This window comes from Cryptotermes secundus, unplaced genomic scaffold (genome assembly GCF_002891405.2).
Source record: "Cryptotermes secundus unplaced genomic scaffold, Csec_1.0 scaffold516, whole genome shotgun sequence".
Lineage (NCBI taxonomy): Eukaryota > Metazoa > Arthropoda > Insecta > Blattodea > Kalotermitidae > Cryptotermes > Cryptotermes secundus.
In genome coordinates, this window is record NW_019745084.1 from 830,176 (window position 1) to 853,679 (window position 23,504).

General features: G+C 40.4%; 1 protein-coding gene across 1 annotated transcript; it reads left to right on the forward strand.

Annotated features, from left to right (window-relative positions):
- LOC111874906 (45 kDa calcium-binding protein) lies at positions 1-23,140 on the forward strand. The gene is made up of 7 exons (XM_023870771.2): positions 1-60; positions 156-697; positions 7,619-7,758; positions 11,502-11,615; positions 15,433-15,582; positions 17,450-17,622; positions 19,540-23,140. Exons 2-7 carry the CDS (start codon positions 378-380, stop codon positions 19,714-19,716), a joined length of 1,074 nt encoding a protein of 357 aa, XP_023726539.1. The 5' UTR covers positions 1-60; positions 156-377; the 3' UTR covers positions 19,717-23,140.
- The last annotated feature ends 364 nt before the right edge of the window (positions 23,141-23,504 follow it).

Genomic DNA, 23,504 nt, shown 5'->3' on the forward strand with positions numbered 1-23,504 from the left:
TAAAGGTCGTAAAGGTTGAGAACGGCGGAAAATGTGTCCTAACGTGCAGCTGTGTGGAAGGTACGTAAATTTTGGTGCGTACTCCTGTGCTCTTCGTGAATTGTCTTGTATTTCTTGACAAAAGACGGTGCACAGCGGGAGTTTTTCTGTTTCAGGGTTCAATATGTAGTCAGAAGGGTCAGAAGCGTCAGAAGTAATGTGAAGAAACATGGGGCCGGGAGTCAGTCTGTTTCGTGCCCAATATAACACATGTTATCGGTCCCAGTGACTAGTGTGCAGTTTCAAAGGCATAAAATGTAGGACTGTTCTGAGAATGACATATTTTCCTAAAATAAACCAGTGTTACGTCGAGTCAACCAGCTCACGTATTTATTCACATGCCAAAGCGAATAGATATGTTTCAATGCAGAGTGAAAGCGTCTGTGCGGTGGTCATTTGCCGTTCCATTTCTTTTGTATGTAAGCTTATTTGGTATGACATGGATGTTGTCTTTGCCACTTAAATCTTTGCCACAACAGACTATTACAATTTATGACCGAAAAGCAGTAGCAGAATTACCCAACCATTTAGGTGGAGTTAGATTAGAAAGAGGTGTCGACATTAACAAAAGGTTTCGCAAAGAAGTGATTATTGGAGATGTGAAAGAAGGACCACAGTTTGAAGATCCGAGAGCTCTCCTGGAAAACATTTTTAATAGGTAAGTGTTCTTGATAATAGTTACCAATGTTCATATTTTTCAGTTACGTAAATTTGCTTAGAAAAGGTGGATTTTGTACTTTTCTGTTATGGATAATGTTTCAAATTCAACAGTGCTCATTGGAGTGAGGGAAGGGATGGGTTATGTGCAGTCAAGTTGGGCTCATAGAGTCGTCATTGAAGAAGTGGTGTGTACAGTATAGCACTTCACTTCATCACCTATGTTACTGTAATGGATGCATTCTGTGTCTGTTGAGCAATCCTACCATTATACAATAATATTTCAGTCATACCTCTTATGTATACTTATTTCTTTGTATTTTTTAACATGCAGACAAGGTTTAAGTGAAAATATGTCTTAACCAACCAAGGCAACTTGAACACTTTTAAACAAAGAATTAATTTTAAGTAGGGACTGTAATGAAATGATTATGAATTCATCTATTTGTTACAAATTATAAATTTAAGAGCCAGGATAGCACAGTCAGCACAGAAACTGGCTACAGGGTGGATGGCAGAGGGGTTGGAGTTTGGGTCCCGGTACAGGCAAGATTTTTCTCTCCTACACAGTATCCAGACCAGTTATGGGGTCCACCCAGCCTCCTATCTAGTAGGTACTGGGGGCTCTTTCCCCCAGTGGGTAAAGTGGCTGGGGCATGAAGCTGATCACCCACCACCTACTACTGCCAAAGGTTAAGAATATATTAGCCTCCACATCCACTCCCCCATATGCCTTCATGGCATTGTGCTCAATCAGTGAAGCAAAAGAACAACTTTATCTTTTATTATAAATAAATGTAACAGCTGGAACTAAAATATGTACAGTGTAATGGAAAGGCTTGTGAAGTTGACAGATTAACGTGTCAATGCAGTGTTGTATGCAGTCAGCAAAGATAACAGGCATATAACTTAATTGAAAAGTTCTGTATATTGATAGTATATGGATTATATTTTCTTTAGATACAAACAACCACATGAAACTGAGCCTTCAGTAAAGAGGTTAGGAACATGACATGTTCCCATAAACTGGGCCATCACATAGTTTTAGCTCCCTACAGTATTCATCCATGATATGTATACAGTGGCCATCTTGTAGTGCACTCAGTTTCACCTGTCACTTCACAACATGTTTCGGCAACATAGTGCCATCATCAGGTGTCCCAATTACGTTAATCTGTTGCGTTGCTTGCCCTCATGTTTTCACAACACCATTTAAAAAGTATTTAAAAAGTCCATATTTGTCAAGTATGATAAATTTACACTCGCTAAAACTTGTTAAGATAATTCATGTTATTTGTCTTAATTAAAACTTGCATGTGGTTCGTTCACTGTGGGGTCATTTTTCTTATTTTCTGTGTAAACCGCGTCTTGTGATGTGTGTTCCCTTCTTAGTTGTGAGTGTTGTACAGTATTGTTATTCAAGGTTTTTGATGTGTGTAGCGAGAGTAAGCTTTGTTTGAACTCGTGTTTGAAAACTGTTTGCTTATGAAAATAATGTGAAATAGACTTGTGCTATTTCGAATTGTTTCATTTTGGTCCGTTACACTATCAATCACAAAGTTAATAGAAAGTCCGTCGAGTGTAACAATTTGTAGGTCACTTTTTATTATTATTTCTGCCTTACATGCTTCAGTTTGACACAACCATCATCAGAGGCACTTGCTATAATTATGGAAACACTGTCGCCTTTTTTTTTTTNGTTAAAATATGTACACGTATGTACATACATGTGCTGTGTACACAGCACACAGGAACATATCAAACCATAAGCCATACAGCCTTAAGCTGACGTCTCCCATCTTTGGGATGAATTAACAAGGAGGAGTTCAGCATTTATATCAAATATTTTAAGATTTTAGCGTTTTAACTTAAAATAGGTTCGGATGGAAAGTGAGAACTTGAGAGTGTACTCAACTATCTTAGAATGTTTTGTGCTTTTACACGTCAACATATCGTAGCAGTGTCCACACGACAAACATAACTGTGAACATAAAAAAAAAAAAGCGACAGTGTTTCCATAATTATAGCAAGTGCCTCTGATGATGGTTGTGTCAAACTGAAACATGTAAGGCAGAAATAATAATAAAAAGTGACCTACAAATTGTTACACTCGACGGACTTTCTATTAACTTTAGACTTGTGCATTTAGCACTTCATAGAATGTTGGATAGAACACAGCTGAGTCCGTGTTTTCATGTATAGTTGTGGCATGTTTCAGCCACATGGGACCATTCCCAGGTATATATGATGATTACTATAAAAGTTGTTGCACTGTATTCAAATATTTCATGGCATGCAATTTATGTAACTCTGAAGTTTATTTTTAAAGTCCCAGTTCTAATCAAACTCCAAATAACACGATACTTGCAGTATGTTGATATTATCTGTGATCGAAACAAAACAGATATAGATCAAACCCAAAAGGAATTCAGTAAATTACAGCCCACATTAAACTGCAGTATGGAGAGAGAACTACACAACTCCATCCACTTTTTGAACCTTACAGTATGTAGCAAAGATGCAAAATTAAATTTTTGAGTATATAGAAAGCCACAAAAATGTATATTGTAATACAGTGGGAATCTTGCCACCCATATGAAGACAGATTATCATGTGTTTGTGCAGCTGTCTGGAGATAGGGACTAGCTATATCGATGGGGCCCAACTGAGTAGGTTTCACCTGAAGAGGGAGACAGAATCCAATCTCTGAAACATTGTGTTTTGAAAAATAAACAGGACGGTTTTTAGACAGAGACAAGATGATGCATAATGTCGAAAACGTAATATTTGTACCATAATTGCACAGTTTAGGGAATAAAGTTTCTGGGACATGAATTTGGCCATTCAACTCCATCCTATACTGAGGGCAAGAATTACATGCACGTACACATGTGTGTGTGCGCACGCGCGCACGCACACACACACACACACACACACACACACCCCTTAAAAATTCGGCATGTAAGTACTACCATATACCAATCTGTAGACTAAATACTAATTATAAACATAAGGTCATGGGTTTGATTCCAAATGAGGTCATTGAATTTTTCAGCATACATAATTTTTCGAGCCACATTATGGACCTGGGATCAACTCGCTAACAGAAGTGAGTACCAGGAATCTTCCTAGGGTTAAAGGGTGGCCAGCACATGAGGCTGACAACCTCACTGGCATCTGTGAGCTGATTGCCTAGAAAATGTGGGAACCTCAGTGACTCACAGCCCCATCAGCCTCCTCGGTCTGTCACAGGGATAGGTTTACTTTTATCACGTACAGTATATAACATATTGTTGGCACATTACGAGAAACCAAAGATACCCAGGAAATACTATATGCATATCACTGCTGTGACAACAAAACACAAGAAGAAAGAGCACAGAAGGACACAAAACACAGCTTAAAATAATTTCAAGTAGATTCCAGCTTAATTTCAGAAAATAATCTTACAGATTTACACATTTTGCATACCATAAAATATTAAGAAAGCAGTCTTCTGGGGTTTGGCACCGTGTATATGTGGTGTTAACCGACGTTCCTCTGAAACATCGGTTAACACCACATATACACGGTGCCAAATCCCAGAAGACTGCTTTCTTCATAGTCACCGCCATGAAAGCCTCAAATCTTACATAAAATATTAAATTGCAGTGTAGTGTAGTTTATAAGAATTATTATGTATGCCCAGTGATGGCCTCATGTGACTGAAACATGTTGTAAATATATATATGTATGTATGAAACATGGACTGAGTGGTATTGTAACCAACAACCAATGATGTGTTGCATTTACAAGACTTCATTACACATGTATATGAAGTGTGCTTCTAATGCAACAGAATGCTGAATATTGTCTTAGTTAGTTAGTTAGTTATTGGAGAGGGTGGGTTTCCCCATGCACTTAGACCAGTATTGGTCCATTATGCTTCCCTCTATGATATTCTACCAGTCTCTATATCCTACTGAGATTGGTGCGTACCATCAGTCCCGACCGAGCCAGCGAGTTCGGCCTCCACTAGCTTGGCGGTATCTATAATGCTTCCCTCATCAATCAGAGGTGTTAGAGACTACTTGTTGGGCGGGAAAGGTCCTTTGAATTTGGCTCAGTGACCTCCTTTGGAGATATGAGGCTCTTTTACGTGCTCTAAAGCTGCGACATGGGACACGCGGCTTAAAGTCTCTCCCGGAGGACTTGTTCCCTGAATTTTTCTGCCCTTAAAAATTCGACGACCTCTGGGTTTGAACCCGTGTACCACGAGTCATGAGGTGGGAACGTTACCTCTAGGCTACGGAGGCCGCTTGAATATGGTCTTACATAAAATGAATAAGATATTTCATGTCAAATTGTGGGAGGCCTGTGAAGCTCAGATAACTCTGCAAGAGTGAATCCAACCAAGTGCAGTAAAATGGCTGACTCATTTGGGAGGGATTTGTTATGGATCTTGGTGACCTAAAAGAGGTTGAACATTGCTGTCTTATGGGTTGTGATGCCATGCAGTCTGGTAGATTATTATTAATGTTTCAGAGGAACATAATGCCCCTTCTACCCTGAAGATTGAGCGAGCAGGCTCCTCTGCAACCAGATTGCATTTTGTAAAATCCCAAAGACAGTTATGTTCATAGTAACTACTGTGATAACCACAAATTTAATGAAGTTTTATGTGCTTTTCTTCAGTCTCTTTAGGCAAATGATGTGATTCTACCTGGCCATGATTTCTCCCTCCCAAATCAGTTTTGAATCATGTTTCATTATCATTCTGTTGTATCTTGTCAGAATTCATTGACATGAAATTAAATGATAAAACAAGTATTATAAGAATGTGTACAGAATTTGCCGAGAACGACATGTGTATTTCAGATTTCGACAAAAGAGCCCACAAGACCGGTAAGGGGGGGGAAAGACAAAGAGAAAACATAAACGACTTACGAAGAAAGCAGTCTTCTGGGATTTGGCACCGTGTATATGTGGTGTTAACCGACGTTTCGGAGGAACGTATCGCCTCCATCTTCAGGGTTGAAGAAGTATAGGTAAATCTGCAAGCGACAACACCGTGAGACACGGTCACACAAATCCCAGAAGACTGCTTTCTTCATAGTCACCGCCGTGAAAGCCTCAAATCTTACATAAACGACTTATGTTAACCAGTGGCCACGCCATAGCTCAGGCGGTTAGTCGCTGGCTTCCCACCGCGGCGGCCCGGGGTCTGGCGAAGTGGGATTTATGGTGGACAAAGTGGCGCTGGGGCAGGTTTTCTCCGAGTACTTCGGTTTCCCCTCCCTATCTTCGTTCCACCAATTGCTCCACAATTACCCTCACCTATCATCTGGGGCTGGTACAAGAGACCAGAAGTGGCCGCAGTACAAGGGACCTAGTAAACCAGTACTTTTGGATGGGCCCACCACTTTCAGGCCTTACGAAGACCGAAAGACGGGATTTATAGGTTTCCCAGGCAGTGGGAAGGAACTTTACTTTTTATATTTGTGTTGGACTTGTGTGATTTATGCTAGTGAATTTCCACGACGTTGGGAAAACGGCCAGAATTACGGAAGCTAAAGGATTATTTCAAACGATATTTAGTCTTGAACTTGAATGTAGCTTGTACAGTAGTTATTTCCCGATTTTTGGATTACAATTTGAGCATCTATGTATACGTGACGATAAGTAATGTGTACATGCTTCAATATTTTCCCGTGGTGATCGTGGCGATCGCCACCGGAAACGGTAACCGGTAAAATGGGGTAGCCCTGAAAGCTGGGTGGAAAGTAGTGCATTTATGTAGTTTTCTCAGTAGGAATGGACGCATTGACGTGTTACTGTATACATCGCTTAAGTATAGTTTGGTAAGATCTGTAAGTCACTAATATGCTGTGATGTTCGAGGAATGTGTTGATTATTTGTTGGATTTTCTGTGAAGAGGTAAGCAATGGCGGAAGATGTGCTTGTTGTGCGTACGTGTTTTCATGAATTTTGTAAAATTTTTTAGTATAATATGCGCAGAAGGATTTTTTTTTTGTAATTGAGAGGTAAGTATAATTTAGTTGATAAGCAGGTGTGTGTTGTCCTGAACGTTAATATTCCTAGATTGTAGATGAAAACTCTAGCTCAAAAGCCGAATCACAAATGAATATACAGCGTTCGGCATTGCGCTTGCAAGTTTCAACCGGCGGGTAAATGGGAAAGGTTAGAGCAAAGTTTTTCTTGTGCTAAATTAATTAACCACCAAGCCATAAAGACGCATCGGGCATTGAAAGTATAGCTCCACTATTAAACTCTGCATTGGATGGAGGTGAGTGCTGAGCTTCACTCCGCGGGGAAGGAGCCACCGGTACCCACTGGATAGGAAGCTAGGTGGGCCAGTAATCGAACCCCCAGTTCCGTGCCATCCATCATGTTGCTATACCAAGTGCGAGCTGTCTTGGCTCCTAAAATGGTAGGGGAAAAGAGGAAAACACTGGGTAGGAATTTGGGTTGGAAGCAAGAAGTGGGCTGCAGGTTTCATAAAATGTGTATACTGAACCAGGCAATGCATGGCATGAGCTATATCTTTTTCGTTTGTATTTAGGGTTTTATAACTTTATCGTGAAGTTGCAGTCTGCAGTGTATGTTTTTTTTTTTCATTGTACTCGTACATGTTTTCAATTCCTCATGAGCATTTTTTTTTTAACTTTTCATTTTTGTATCTGGTTTCTGTTGCCTTTCTTCTTTCTGTGTATAATTTTGGCAGTTTTATGTCACAGTTGTTTCTGTATTCCATATTCATAATCATCATTTTTTTTTGATATTTCTTTTTGTTAATGCTTCACTTCCAGCCCATTTCTTGATCATTTCCATTAACACTTATCCAATGCTTACAGGAATATTGTCTTATGTAATTTGTTAATCTTCATGGTCATTGTTACTCCATGTTCATGGCTGTTTGCAGTGCTGACATCAGTGGAGATGGACTCCTCAGTTTGCAAGAGTTGTCAGACTGGATTAATGAGAAGATTCAGGAACATATCAATGAAGCGCTGAAGGAAAACTTTGGGCTCTTTGTTTCCATTGACAATAAGCCGAGGAATGGTAGGTTGCCATCCTGTGTTATGTATTAAGTTGCATGTAGTGAAATTCAGGTTATGCACAATACTGAACATAGGAGATTGTGTCTCAAAGAAGTGGTATGCATGAGGGGTGTTGACTAAATTCATCTGTTGTTATGTATGGATCAGTGGTGGGCTTTTGTGAACATAGTGATGAACATTTGGGTTCTACAAAATTCTGGCAAATTCTTGACCAATTGAGCAACTGTTATGGAGTTAGGAGGAGATGGTGTTTTCAAGGAAGGACTCATCTGGAATGCCATAGGCTGTACTCCATTCTACTCTGTGTGCAGATCAGAGGCTTCACCTTTGCTGATGCTTAGACTTCGTGAATGCTGGGGATATTAGAGCCCTTCTGTGGTTAAGAGCCTCCTTATTTTTGAACCTTTGAAAGCCATCATTGGCATGTTCCTGTCATTTGGATAGTGGAATGTATGTCACAAATGCTCTTCAGGATGGATTGTTTTACTTCTGTAGGTAGAGCCTGCAAATGTTGAAGAGGCTGTATTTGGAGCTTTTTTTTTTTCTGCATTCAAACACATTCAGGCTTTGTTACAATTGAGTTTTGTATTGAACCCAAATCCTTATTTTCTTTGTTACATACTAAGCACATTGGCTCAAGCATTAATGCTTCTGACATACAGGAGGTTCTCAGTTTGAATCTCAGTCAGTACACCAACTATTCTGACTGAGGTTTATTGGATGTTTTCGGCAGTTCCTCCAGGCAAATGCCAGATAGTACCTTAAAATTATGACATGAGCATTTCCTTTCACATCCTTTGTGGTTCATTATTCACCTTTATTTGGTGATTGCATGCAGTGTAACCCAAGTTACCACATTTGTATTATACTACAAATAGACATTCTTTGTTACAGAGGTTTTTGTAGTAGAATTTTGTACTGTATATGCAACATTGCTCTTGATGTTCTGAGATAGATTATAACCTTAAAGTTTAGTCTTATTTGATTGAAATATTGTTATTTATCATTATTTCATTTGATGGTAAGTGGCAAAATTGGAGTAAGCTAAAAGGAATGCTGCTCATACATTTTATGCTCTGTTAAAGCATTAAGGATGTACAGGAGGTAAGACAAAAGTAGCTTAAATTCCAATTTGTCAAATATCTGCACTTTGCATGTCTTGAAGTCAGAAGCAACATTAAGTGATAGTCTTAAAATTTTAATGTGAGTGCTATTTTTTATCACTTTTCTTGGCTACATTTATTATTTATGTCACTCGTTATAATAAAACTTTTGAGAGTGACTACTCTGAATCGAACCTGACAAAAAATTGTTGAATTTAAATTTAATTATTTTTACACAGAGTAGTAAATCTTGTTTTAATATAAATAAAATGATTGTTATTTATTACATTTATGAAAACAATTCAGTTTATTCATTTCGTATTTTGAAATACCCTCTGAGAAGAATTGAACTTGACAACACTGTAGTTGTCCATAAGTTGGCTTCGTTGCGCAGTTCAGTAGTCCCATAAGAGTGGATCAGTGCCACAACTGAAGCTCTAGCTGATGTGTTGTAAAGTTTTAGGTTAATCGTAGCTATATTTCTCTTTGTTACATTGTGTTTCCATGCATCACGATGCCAAAAGCAACTTGCTGTTGCAAAGGAAGAATAGTGACGTGTACATATGAGAAAAGTGGAGAGAAGAAGAAACTCTCTGTGGCTTTGCTATGCCACTGTGTAAATGTTTCCATTGTTACTGCACTTCTACAGTGAATAACTTGCAAATCGAGTTGAAGTCAGAGTTGTTTCAGTACATTGTTTTAATTTATCCTGAGTGATATAGTGAATGAAAATGTAATTTTGCAGAATTATTCCTAAAGGCTAAAATTATAAGTGTAAAAATTTGAAACTAGTACCATTTTTACGTGTTTTCATCTGCTGTAATGTACGAGGTGACAAACTTCTGTAAAGAAAGCAGTCTTCTGGGATTTGGCACCGTGTATATGTGGTGTTAACCGACGTTTCGGAGGAACGTATCGCCCCCATCTTCAGGGTTGAAGAAAAAGTATAAGTAAATCTGCAAGCGACAACACCGTGAGACACGGTAAGGCAGATGGGAGCGATACGTTCCTCCGAAACGTCGGTTAACACCACATATACACGGTGCCAAATCCCAGAAGACTGCTTTCTTCATAGTCACCGCCGTGAAAGCCTCAAATCTTACAAACTTCTGTAAATTTGGTGGAAATTAGAAGCGCAGTAACTTTTTAACGGATTAGTTAATTGAATCAGAACTTGTTTAGGGATTTCAGAATAAAAGAATGGATGATCTATACAATTTTTATCTATTTTGTACCATTTTTAAGTATCTCATATGTCCTTAAGAAGTTAATTGTGTTTCTGACTGATGTCAGGAGACAATACAAGTACGAATGGAATGACAATTTATGTAGCCTTTTCACCGAGGAGATTGCTGTAAGAGTAATGCTCTAGATTTGTATTCAGGAGTTGCTCAGTTCAAATCAGACAGGGCACTGGCTATATTTGGCTGAGGTTTAGCTTTGTTTTCCTCAGGCCCTCCAGGTGAATGCTGTGTGTATCTCCTGCCATGGGATAGGGAAGGCTAGCTTAGATCATGAACACCCCCACTGCTGGCCAACTCTTGGTATGCATGACTAAACTCTGTAAAAGTGTCATGAGACCTTTAGTTCCATTAATGGGGAGATGAGGGACCTTAGGCCTTGTTGCTGGCCCTTTAGTGCTATGCTTGCTGTAAAGAAAAAATGGGTTAGTACCCTCCTACATTTTCCTGCCACTGCTACTTACCTGTCTAGAATCAGTCCCTTAGTCACATGTTCTTTTCCTGCCATCAACTGATCTAGCCATTTCACTTGAACACCACCCCCCTCAGGACACTTGTATACAGGGGAACACTAATTTCGTTTCCAGTCATACAGGGTTGTAGGGGAATGAGGTAAGAGGTTATTTCTTTGGATGTCAGCTTTCGGAAACCTGGTACTACCCTAGTAATAGAAGTTTGCTTAAATGTATCATGTACAAATTTAGCTACATACTGGGCAGTTACCACTCTGTCACCTCTTTGTTGAAATATGCCTACCTGTTACCTTAAGAAGTGGCCTTATTATGAAAGTAAGTCAATACCACTGACTATAGGAGATGTAAATGCAAAAGTATACTGGCAGAGACCTCCCGATGCCTTCCATGGCTGGTCAGCATGTCTTCATGGCAAGATAGCTGTGCAGACAGTCCCTTGTTCATAAAGGAATATCTTTAATGTACTTGGTCAATGTACTGCCATGGGGAACAGCTTGGTAACTTTTCTGCAGAGTTGTGGGATTACACTGGGATCCCTGATTTCGCCATGACTGCCTCCTTCCAAATCCTTTCAAGTCTGTCATTAACCAGTCATACCATTCAATGTTATATAGTCTGAGGTGCTGACAGTTTCATTGAATAAACTACAAATTATATAGCGCTTCAAAGAATGTAGGCTGGAAATAATTAATGAAGCAGTTCTTTGTGTCCTACACCTGAAGGTATGAAATTTAACCATCCGGATTGGTTGGTAATGGTGGTGACAGATAGCAAAGGGGACCTGCGGTGCAGTGTGAAACCAAACCGTGTCGGATTCCTGGTAATCCCTCAATGCTTTCCTACATTTAGTATCAGCCTTTTTGCTCCTATATTACCACACTCATATCGAGTAAATTTTAATTGATAGTACCTGAATGTTATTTTTAGGAATGGTATCATGGGAAGAATATCACACTTACTTTCTCCAGCAGAAAGGATTTAGCAGAGAGTATGCAGAGAACCATGACAAGAAGCACAGAGGGTTAAATAGGTCTATGAAAGGTATGTGTAATTCCCCTTAGTGAGCCTTCACACGGTTGAATTTGCGATACAGTGTTATAGCACAATACAGGCCTAGCACATTGGAGACAGCCTGCTCAGATGATATGTAATGTTTCATTTTTCAGTATATCAGGTGAAGAGCATATACTGGTTTTCTGAGCCATGGATGAGATCAGTGGTTACAAGTAGGAAGTACCATGTGCATCCCTCTACAAGAGTAGTGAAGCCGACAGTTCTGTTGTAGCTAGAAAACTGGAACAGAACAGTGAAAAATTCTAACAATTTTACAGAATGACATAAGGATTTAATTTGTTGGTAGACTTTGCGAGGCATGAAGTAAGGAAAAAGGGCACTAACTAGGGAGTGTCGAAGAAAGAATTTTGATTGTATTAAGCTATGGTTCTTTCTTTTTTCTTTTTATTTTAAATTAACTACACAATTTTTCAAATTCGTTTTTCTAAAGTTAAATAAAAGAAAAGTAAAAGAATGTATGCTTATGTTAAGCAAATTCGAGACAATGATCTTAACTCAGAAGTCCAGTTGCTCTAGTGCTTTTATTCTCAGGATTGATTACTTTGAGATGGGTTGGTAAAAATAGTGTAACTTGTATACTCACTGCTAGGCAATGGCTTGGTAAACACATTCCCGCAACAAACGTGCAGGCAACAGTAGAAGGGTATCCGTTGTTATGCAACGGAGCTGTAAACACAGTGTATTCAGTGGGGTCTAACCCAGGGCTATATAACGAATGTGTGGGAGTTTGCAGCAGACACCCAACTAGTGAAATTGCAGCGCCTGCAAAATAAGGTTCTCCGCACCATTGGCAATTTTCCAAGGTGCATACCGGTCCGCGATTTGCACCTGCCATTCAAAATCCCTTATGTATATGACTATATAACAAAATTATGCAGGAAACAAGTAGAAGTCATACAAAATCATGAAAATGAGAATGTTCGCAACATCAGACAATGTGAAGCCCAACACAGAAAGTATAAGAGGCTTAAACTTGGTGGCGGTCAGGCATACAACCATTCAAGTGACTAGGCTGCCGTAATAGCGCATACTACTAGAAGTTGGGCATAATCTGCTGTGCTAAGCCTGGATTGACAGAGGCCTTCTATCTATTGTACATAGAAATAGGAATTAAGATTAAATTTGTAAATATATGTAAATACTGACAATGGACTTGCTAATATGGACTATGACAAATGACAGACCCGACCTCTCGTCAGAGAGGGCCCCCCAAATGGACAGGACAGTAACTGTCATACATGGGTCATTTCATAAATACTGCACAGGTTGGCAACACTGCGGATTAGATGATGCAACAACAGTGAGCCTCACATCAGTTACAGTTCAGGGCATGAGAAAGAAGCACGTTATTTTATTCATTTATAATATACTCTGTTCTTAAATAACGTGAGTTAGAAATGGAGCCTGCACGGTTCTCGGGTATTGTGACTGTTGAAGATCAAAGGTCATACATTAAGATCGAAACTTTACGTGGAGAAAACCCGACAGAAATCCACAGCTGAAATACAGTCCAATGAGTGGAGAGGTCCATCTTCCCCATGGCCAAAAAATTTTTGTTGATCTCAATCAAAGGTCAAACAAATGATGATCTTTGCTTATGATCACCAAGGAATCATCATGACAGATAGAGTTCCGTGAAGGAAAAGTGTCACAGCAATTTATTATCATGACTTTATGCAAAGTTTGAGCAGAAAAATGCACAAAAACCGACCTCAGTTGCTCGAGGCTGGGCCGATCATTCTCCATGACAATGCTCGCCCACACATCAGGAATGTCGTAACAGAAAAGCTGCGACAATACGGTTTGGAGGTGTTGCCTCATGCTCCCTACAGCCTGGACATGAGTCCACCAGACTTTGACTTATTCAAAAATTTGAAACAACCTATGCGAGGCTGTCGTTTTCCCTCTCTGGAAGAGCTTTCTGCTGCAGTACCTGAGCCTTCGACGGATAAACAAAGAAGGTGTCCTGGATGGAATAATAAAGCTTCCCAAATGTTGGGACTCGGGTCATTGAGAAGCAGGGGGACTATATTGAAGGACTGTAAAGAGTTATTAAAAAATAAACACGGGCGTAAACAAAAAAATGTGAGCATTATTTCTGAAATGACCTACGTATAAGGAAAAAAACAACAAGAAAAAAATGTGGGGCTCGCCACCAAGACAGACTGAGCATCAGTCACAATGTGACTTGGACTTGGACCTAGATTAGAGCCCCGTGTGGAGGCAGGGTCAAATACCTCCACCGTGACCCTGCGAGTTGTAGGAGGCAATGAAAAGGGAAGTCTGAAATCTGAGACAGTAAAATATGGTCACGAGTGCCAAGGTACTCTGACCCAAGAAAGACTGCGCTGGCAAGGACCAGCAGCATATACAAAACACAGACCCATCCTCTCATCAGAGATGGTGCCCCACAGAAACAAGACTGTAAGTGTCAAACAGTAATAAATATCTGGTCATGAGCTCCAGGTGGGACTTGACACCAAGACTTACTGACCGACCGTCAGTCGCAGTGTGACTTTGACCTAGATTATATTAGATTAGAGAATTGGGATTGGGGGTTCAGAAGTTGTAAGACAGTTGTTGTGGAACAACTAGTAGTTCACTTGTAAGAGAATTCAGAAGGCAGTTCAATAAAAGGTAAAGTTGTCCTTGTGGTTAACTAATTAAGCACTATGTCATTAAGGTGTATGGGGGAGTGAAGGTATAGATCCACATTTTCTTAACTTTGGCACTAGTTGGAGGTGAGTGGTCAGCTTCTCACCCCTGCAGCTTTACCACCCAGGAAAAAGAGCCCCTAGTACTCATTGGATATGAGGTTGAGTGAGCCCCCCTACCCCCTCTCTGGTTCATGCTTGTGAAGTCTGGTATTAACCCTTTGGCGCGGTCATTTAAATTCCGCGGCCGCGTCTCCGGCGGTAATATATTCAGGCGGCCATTTAAATTTTGCTCGAAAATGATTTATTCATCATTGTTCTTAAATTCTATGAGATAGGAACATGAAACTTTCACTAAAATGATCNCTGGGGATACTCTGCATTAGCATGTCTGAAAAACTTCAGCTAGGAGGCAAATGCTGCATGGTGTCACACACTGGAGTTTGCCAACCTGTGTTGAATCAAGTAGGTTATAAAGGGTTTTGACAATGATGTATAACACTCAGAAGTACTGCGTTTTTGGGCTTTGTTTATTGTCAGGTATTCTAAAAACTATAGAACACAGTGCTTTGGAAACTAGGTGTTTTTCTGTCCTCAGCTGAGTGGGAGACACCTACTTTGTTGGGTCCTTTAGAAAGAGCTAAGCGGTTGAGTTTACACCCCCCCCCCCCCCCNAACACAGATCCAGTTTCCAAAACATTGTGTCCTAGTTTTTGGAATACCAGACAGTGGAAAATAAAAACCCAGTGATTCTGTGTTTTGGATCAGTATATGCAGACATCTTCAAGTCAACCATTTGGGTAGATCTAGATTAGAGAGTTATAATTACTAAGTTTTCTTCTCTGTTGCACCTATGGATTGTGCTTATACCTGTGCTGAGAGATTTTCAAATGGAAGGATTGTGTTTGCCAGGACCTGCCGTTGTGCTGTCGGATGATAGCAGTGAACCATTCCCACAGAGCTGTTCTGGGGATGAGGTTTGCTGGTTTAAGACATATGAGACTGTAGCCACAAAGTTTTCTAACAGATAAAAAAACTTGGAATTTATTCTGTGTGAGAACTTGTTCAGTATTTTGCGTATGTGTGTGTGTGTGAGCACGCATTTCATTAATATATTTTATTTTCTATAGAGGCAATCATGCGGGACCGAGCATCATGGTCAGAAGCAGCCCACAGTGACCCTGATCATCTCACACTGGATGAATTCCTTGCTTTCCGACACCCAGAATCAAGTCATGCGACAATTTTAACTCTTGTTGATGAACTGTTTGATAAGTTTGGTAAGTGGCTTTAACAAAGCAAGTAAATGCATAATGTGACAGTCTTCCACAAGATTGCTGTCTTGTGGCCTGTGACACCCATCTGTTACGTTAGAATGTTAGTAACACTGTACCAGACTGTATGGTTTTGCATCATAGATGAGAGCAGGTTTCACAGTCACTGGCATGAGAACCTCACTTGTTTGGCTTTTGTGTTCCCATTAATGATATGAAGACAGGGCAGAGAGTTTGAATAAAGTAACTGACTACAATGGGACATTGATATTGCCAGTAGAGGAGTGACAGTGAAATAATTTTGTGTTTGCAGAAGTTGATTGTATGTTGAAGAGTTCTGAGATATATTGAAACTCAAAACTTGCATGGTTTTATGTTGTTTTGTATCAACATAGAGGCAGAGCAGACTTCATAGGATCCTTGCCCATGTTACAGGAAGTGGTTTCTTGACAGTAGTGCTTAGTGTGGACACTGGAGGTCTCGACCGTGATGCCAGTTCAGCACGTGTTCCAGAATGACCATCAGCTTTCACTAAATACTGTTAATGATTTATGTTTTCGTATATTATTTATATTACACCCCTTTGCTGTGAAATGTGTCTTGGTAATAAAATGTGATCTTTACAAAGAGTGGTCACATTGACGCTGGAAAATTGAAGAATTTAACATGGGTTCATTTGTGTTAAATGTTTCACTTACGAAATCTTGGTAGTAGTTGTGTGACAGCGGTAACACCTTGGCTCACTTGCTGGACATGGGGGAGAGTCACTACTCTTGCTGAGTTAGTGTTAACATATTAAAGATAAGAGCGGCACGCACACAGGGAACCTACACAGAATAATATGTGAACGGTGCTGAAAACAAAAAGTAGCCGCTGCAGCACATGTAGACGTAGAGCAGGTATCCCTGTTATTTAAAATTTAAATCAAGAAGTGTATATTAACAGAGATTTAAACTACTTCTTCTTCTTCTTCTTCTTTGGCACAACAGCCCAATAAGGGAGGCCTTGGCCTCCCTTATCAAGCCCCTCCATTCCTCTCTATCCTGCGCTGCTCTCTTCCAGTTCCTTACACCCATTAACTTCTTTGCAAGTGGCTCTCAGTGGTCTCTAAATTTGTAACCAAAGTTTGTGTTGGAATCTCCATTGTTGATTACATGTATGAATAATATTCCATATCAATTGAAGCTTCTGAGCTTCGTTTTTAGCTTGATGTTGTGACATGACAGCTGAAGGCCAGAATATTGGCACAGATTGTGGCAACCCTTGTTAGGCAGCGGCACTGTAAACACGTTTTCACAGCAATGGATACACATGCAACAATGGAAAAACTTTTGGACTGTGGTTTCTGTGAGGGCTGTGCCAAAGTTATATAATGAGGACCAGGCAGAAGCAGAAGAGTCAGCCAGAGCTAGAGTTCTGAAGACTCCCAGAGCTGTCAGTAATATATGGCCAGGGGTTCCATGGGACTTGAAACCAAGCACCACTGTCTCTCTCTGGGTGGGGGGGCTTAACAATCCAGTTATTGTTTGTTTTCTGAAACACTGCAGTTTGGATACTGAAAGGCCTGTAAAAACTCGGGCCAGCAGCTGATACTCGGGGGTTTAAATGTTATCTCTTGAAGGTTCAGATTGATCTTACAGAAATAAGATGGGGTGGAAGGTACTGGATTCATCTGGCTTAGGATAGGGACCAGTGATTGTGTTGGGATTAACCCACATCTGCAAAGATTTCAGATGTCTACAAGACCCTTGTGGAATTTCCTCTATCAGCTGCAGACTGTTTTGGGTTTCACCTTCACTTCTTTAAACTCGGATCTTGAGTTAAGAATTCCGTAAAGTGGCATGGACCTTCAGTGGAATCTTTCGCATTGCAGATCGAGATGGGGATGAGATTCTAACAGAAGATGAGTTTTCTAGTTTGCAAACTGAAGGAGATGGTGAGAAGGATGGTGAGACACTCACTCAGGGAGAAAATGAGAGACGTCGGGAGTTCCGAGATATCATAGACAAAAACCATGATGGGAAAGCAGATAGAAAAGAGTTACTGGTAAGGGAATTGAACAATACAGGGTGCGGCAGCATAATTTGCTGATTTGAATTTGGCGCCAGGAAGCGAGGTTTGGCCGTTAGAGGGTGCGGATGGTCTCATTTGAATGGATGGGTTGGGAAGTTTGTTCTTCCTTCCACTTTAGTACCGAGAATGCGTTGAACGAAGGAACAGCACGCATTTGCCATAGGGGCTTACTTTTCTAACAGTTGCTCAATCGTTGCCACGCAGCAAGCATTCCGTGCGCACTTCAGTATTTCCGCCCGAGTTCATGTTCCTGGTCGGCAATCGATTGTTACGTGGGCAAACACATTCAGGAGAACTGGCAGTGTGGAAAAAAGAAGATCAGTGGAACGGCCTGTCAGATCACCCCAAAATATTGAGGCGGTAAGGCAGTCTTTTTTGCGATCTCCTCGGCGCTCAGCACGCAAGCATGCAGCTGCGCTTGGAATGTCTGATAATTCTGTGAGGCGAATTCTTCATGATGGCCTCCACTTTCATCCTTGCAAGTTGGCTGTGGTGCAAGAACTCACTGAATGTGATTTTGATGCTCGGTAACATGCATGTGAAGTGTTCCTTGAAACTTTGCCTGATGATACGCTTGTGTTCTTTAGTGACGAGGCTCATTGCCATCTTTCTGGATGCGTGAACAAGCAAAACATGCGCTACTGGAGTGATAACAATCCCTGAGAACTTGATGAGAGGTCCCTTCATTGTGACCATGTAACTGTTTGGTGTGCACTGGCGAGAGTAGGGATTATTGGTCCCTACTTTTTTGAAGAGAATGAGGTTGCAGTTACAGTGAATTCTGTTCACTACGTGAAAATGATCAAAAAATTTTTTTGCCAAGTCTTGACGAAATAGGTGTTGGGGATGTGTGGTTTCAGCAGGATGGAGCCACGGCACAAACTGCAATGTGTGTTTTGCAGGAACACTTCCCTGGGCGCCTGATTTCTTTGAGGAGTGATCCTTCAGTGGGCGGCGCGCTCACCCGATGTAGCCCCTTGTGACTATTTCTTAAGGGGGTATCTGAAATCCTTCATGTACACCGATTGTCCAAGGACCCTTGCTCAACCGAAGGAGAATATTCACCAAGCCATAGCCAACATACCCATTGCTATGCTGGATAGAGTTGACGGACACTTCAGAATTCAGGCAAATCAGTGTATCGCCAGTGGGGGGCACCACTTCTTGGATACAATTTTTAAAACAGAGTAAACGTAAATTTCCAGTGTTGTAGAATATGGTGAAAAAATAATTACGATACCTATAAAATCTTTTGTTTTATTGACCCTTCAAATCAACAGATTATGCTGCCACACCCTGTACTACAGAAAATGGGTCTTCTGTTCTTGAAATGTTTTGCTTTACATAGATACAAATTATATACTTGCTGGTGTGCGCACATAGTTTGCACATGGATGTGCTTGGAGGTAATTGTATTAATTGTTTCATCTTCTCACAGGCATCACATACTTTTCTCTATGAAATTCTTGCTAAAAGAAATATCTTTGTTAATTGTCCTTTTCCTGCGTGACACATGATACACAGTCTTAGCAGTTTGCATCCATGGATACTATATTACTTTTCTTGTATGATTCCTGCCTCATAGGCAGCTATCTTAACCACATTATTCTTATGTATGCGGTAATTCATATTGACAGCAATTTAGATCACTTTGTAGATCAAGTACATGGCTGCAAGGGCTAGTGTGATAATAAATGTTTGCCAGGGTTTCCAGTGGACTTATAGTATGCACTGTTCAGAAGGTACACAGTTACACCCACTTCTGGGCTACAGTGGCCCTTGACAGCTTGTGTCATTATTGATCACCCAAATTGTGTGAAAGCCATGTCTCAAAAGTCACCTACTTTGTTTGGTCATGTTATATTGTTCGTGTGGTGTGTGTGCCACCAGATGTACATCGATCCGAAAAATCCACGTCATGCACGCGAAGAAGCTGAAACATTACTGATGCTGTCGGACACCAATCATGATGGCAGTCTCTCTCTGCAAGAAATATTTAACAAGATGGATCTCTTCCTTGGAAGCAAAATGGTGGATACAGCTCGCAGTTTCCATGATGAATTCTGAACTTAGATGGCATCAGTATCCAGGGTGATAACTTGGTACAGTAAGTTATTTTTGTGACTGTGGAGTATGAAATTTAGCCATTGAAGGGAATACTAACGGCAGAATGATTGTTTCACATGTATCATTAGTAATTGATTGAGAGTCTTTGTTAATTTTACTGTTGGATAAATAAGTAGTAAGGAAATGTTAGCTCACCTAGCAGACTGCACAGTATTGTAACCAGAAGGTCACAATATGAATTAACCCTTTATATATAAATATATAAATGAGGCAGTCTCTCTAGCACCAGTGAATGGGTAAATATGAACCAAGCTGAAACTCAGTTATTCAGACTCTTAGAGGCACAGAGTACTGTTGGAAGTGTTCTCAAAATGCTTCTGATCTTATGCATTCGCTTTGGTTGTTTCATTCTGCAGCTTCGCCTTGTATGTTTGATGTCAGGGAGCCACCAAACCATTATATTGTATTTCTTGTCTAAGGTAGTTCCAAGACAGTTCCTTAAAGTAAATTTTTGCCATTTTCTTTATCCTTTCCAAACTGCATTCACAGTTACCCCAGTTTTTCTTTCCAACCCCACCCACCTTTTTATTTCTTATTGAATTTGTTCAGTTAAATAAATTAGAACAGATGTAAATGCAACATCAGAAAGTTAAGACTGTGATTGTTTGGAAAGTTCTAAGGAAGTGGGCATTCAAGCAATAGTTGGAATCAGCAGCTTGCACTTTTGTGTACTGTATTGGAGTATTGGCTCTGTCGATAATGATTCCTTCAAAGCATTGAAAGCTGTTTCAGTTTTCTCGTTCCAAATGTATGGCGTGTTCTTTTTCAAAAGCCCTGTGAGGGGTTTGGCAATTTTACTAAAATTTGGTATGAATCTTCTGTAGTATCCTGCTACGCCCAGCTATCCTTTTAAGTTTTTGAGTGGTTGTTGGGGTCGGAAAGTTTTTGACTACTTCTTCCTTCCTCTCATCTGGCTTTACTCCTTCACTCGTGATGATGTGTCCTATATATGATACTTCTTTTCTTAAAAATTCGCGCTTATTGGGTTGCAGTTTCAGATTGTGCTCTCTCATCCTCTCCAGGACGTCTTTCAATTTACTATTATGGATTTGTAAGGACTCTTCAAAAACTACAATGTCATCTAGGTAAACTAGGCATTTTATACCTTGGATTCCAGTAAGAACGGAATTCATTATTCTTTGAAACCAAAAGACATTCTTTTGTATTCGTAGTGACCTTGAGGGGTGCTAAACGCGGTTTTAGCTTAGTCTTTCTGTTTTACGGGTACTTGTAAAAACCCACTTGCACAATCAATTGTTGAAAAATATCTCTAATTTCCTAGGGCTTCGATTACTTCTGAAATGACTGGTATAAGGAAGCTATCACCAATCATGACGTCATTAAGTTTTCTAAAATCTGCTACGATTCTCCATTTCTTTTTACCCGAGGTATCTGCCTTCTTAGGTATGACCAAAATTGGTGAATTCCATGGGCTATTAGTAGGGGCGATAATGCCATCTTGCAGCATTTGTTGAGTTTGTCTTTGTACTTCTTCCTTATGAACTTCTGGAATCCTATATGACCTTGTGTTTATAGCCTGGTTCAGATTTATCGCGGGAGTAGGGATGGCGTGCTCGGCAGCGGTGGTAAAAATTAGTTTATCTCCAGGTAAGTGAAATACATCATTGTACTCTTTGCAAATTTTGAAAAGGTATACTCTCTCTTCACTGTTCAAGTGATCGGTTCTCAGTTCATTCCGTAATGTAGCTAGGCGATCATTGTCTTCTGCTAACTGGGAAGTAAATATCATTACTGTCTTCTCACACTCACAACTAAAGGGGGTTCAATTATAACATCTATCTCTAATGAATTTATTATGCTTGTCACGCAGGTCCCATTGATTTCAGTACTCAACGACTCTGCTAGATATACACCGGGTATTAATTCTTTCTTTGAGATTAAACCTTGTCCCTTTGATGGGGTGGGCAGTCTCACTAAATTTTCTGTTCTAGCCTTCAATGTAATTTTAGTCTGTCCTTGCCCCTTATATTAGGGTCAAACTCGACTGCTACATTGTCCATAGTAATCCTTCTGTCACAGTAGCTTATGTTAGCTCCCTTATCTATCCAAAAGTCACGACCTAAAATTCCGTCGTATTGCCATTGAAAATTGTTATTCATAACATGGAACATATGCGTGGTTTCATACGGTCCCGCGAATAGCCTTAACCCTTTGGCGCGGTGATTTAAATTCCGCTGCCGTGTCTCTCCGGCGGTAATATTTTCAGCCGGCCATTTAAATTTTGCTCGTAAATGATTTATTTGTCATTATTCTTAAATTAAATGAGATAGTAACATGAATCTTTCACTAAAATAATCTTAAAATGTGGTTTTATAATCTTACCTTATAATGTGAGCGCCCTGTATCTCGGCGATGGAAGCAGCTGGTTTAGAAGTGTAGTAGTGTATGATACGCCTTGAAGCATTCTTCTAAACACAACGCTGCCTCGCATTCTCCACACCAATACTGCGTATCTTTTCTCTGGCCCTTTTTTCCGCAAACCACACACCTTCTGTGCGGTCTTGCCTTCTTCCCCGTGGGGGGAATTCGCTCAAGGAAATGTCTTTCCGTGAGTCGTTTAGGCGGCGGAAGAACTGACGGACGGCCGTGTACAGGACGACGTACCCCAGAACTGTGCTTTTCCACGAGACCTTGAACTAGGGAAAGTCTGAACTGTAGAGTGTCCAGGTTTTGTTTGTTTGTGTGGGACCGATAGATTACCATACTGTTGTGGATTGCTACATTGAGTAACCGCCTGAACAATTTTAGGTACCACTTGGTACCCTTCTTTCGTTCAAGCAGGTACGGTTGTAGCATCTGGTCTTTCAGATCCACCCCGAGCATGTTTTTGTTGTAATCGCAAACAACCACAGGCTTTATTTCTGTCTTGTTTGCACGATTAACAACCACACGCATATCGTTTTTATGGTATGTGGATATCATGGTCACCCTTTTTTTGTCTTGCCACGCAAGAACTGCCACGTCTCCTGAGTGTTGAGCACAGTGTTCACCTTTTTTCAATTTCTTATCTTTCACTAAGGGAGGGACATTTTTCCTGTTGGGACGTAAGGTTCCAACACAGTCTGTATTTTTAGACTTCAAGAAACGAGCCAAATCAGGGGAGTTATAAAAATTATCCATCCACACTGTGTGTCCGCGACCCAGAAGATTTTCTAACAGTGTTATTACAATTGCTGTAGTTTTGTTTGTCTCTGCAGTCACATACTGATTTGTTAGTTCCATTCCTTGTCCAGTATAGACAAGAAAGGACCAAACATAACCAGAACTAGACTCGCAGAGTTCAAACGTTTTGATACCAAATTTCGCAGCCTTGAGTGGCAAGTACTGCTTGAAAGACAGACGACCTTTCCATAGGGTCAAGGATTCATCTATGGCAATGTTGTGACCTGGAAGATAGAGAATCTGAAATTTTCTACTCAGGTGCTGAATGACGGGATAAATTTTGAAAAGTTTGGAAGGGCCTTGGTACTCATTTTGCTTGCTGTTGTCCGAAAAATGCAGAAATCTCATTATGACCTCAAGTCTTTCCAGAGGTAAGGTCTCTGCAAAAAACGGAGTGAACAGCAGGCGGTTCTTTGAGTAATAAGACCTCAATGTAGGCCTCTGATCAATGCCAGTCAACATAATTAGTGCCAAAACCACGTACATTTCGTCCACTGTCACATCTTCCCACTTCCGAATCCTAGAGCGAAATGTGAGAGGTCTGG

Coding starts and splice junctions, on each gene's coding strand:
- LOC111874906 (XM_023870771.2), top strand. CDS start 378: ATGCCAAAGCGAATAGATATGTTTCAATGCAGAGTGAAAGCGTCTGTG. Junction 11,616..15,432: donor GTTAAATAGGTCTATGAAAG/GTATGTGTAATT, acceptor TATTTTCTATAG/AGGCAATCATGCGGGACCGA. Junction 15,583..17,449: donor TGAACTGTTTGATAAGTTTG/GTAAGTGGCTTT, acceptor TTCGCATTGCAG/ATCGAGATGGGGATGAGATT.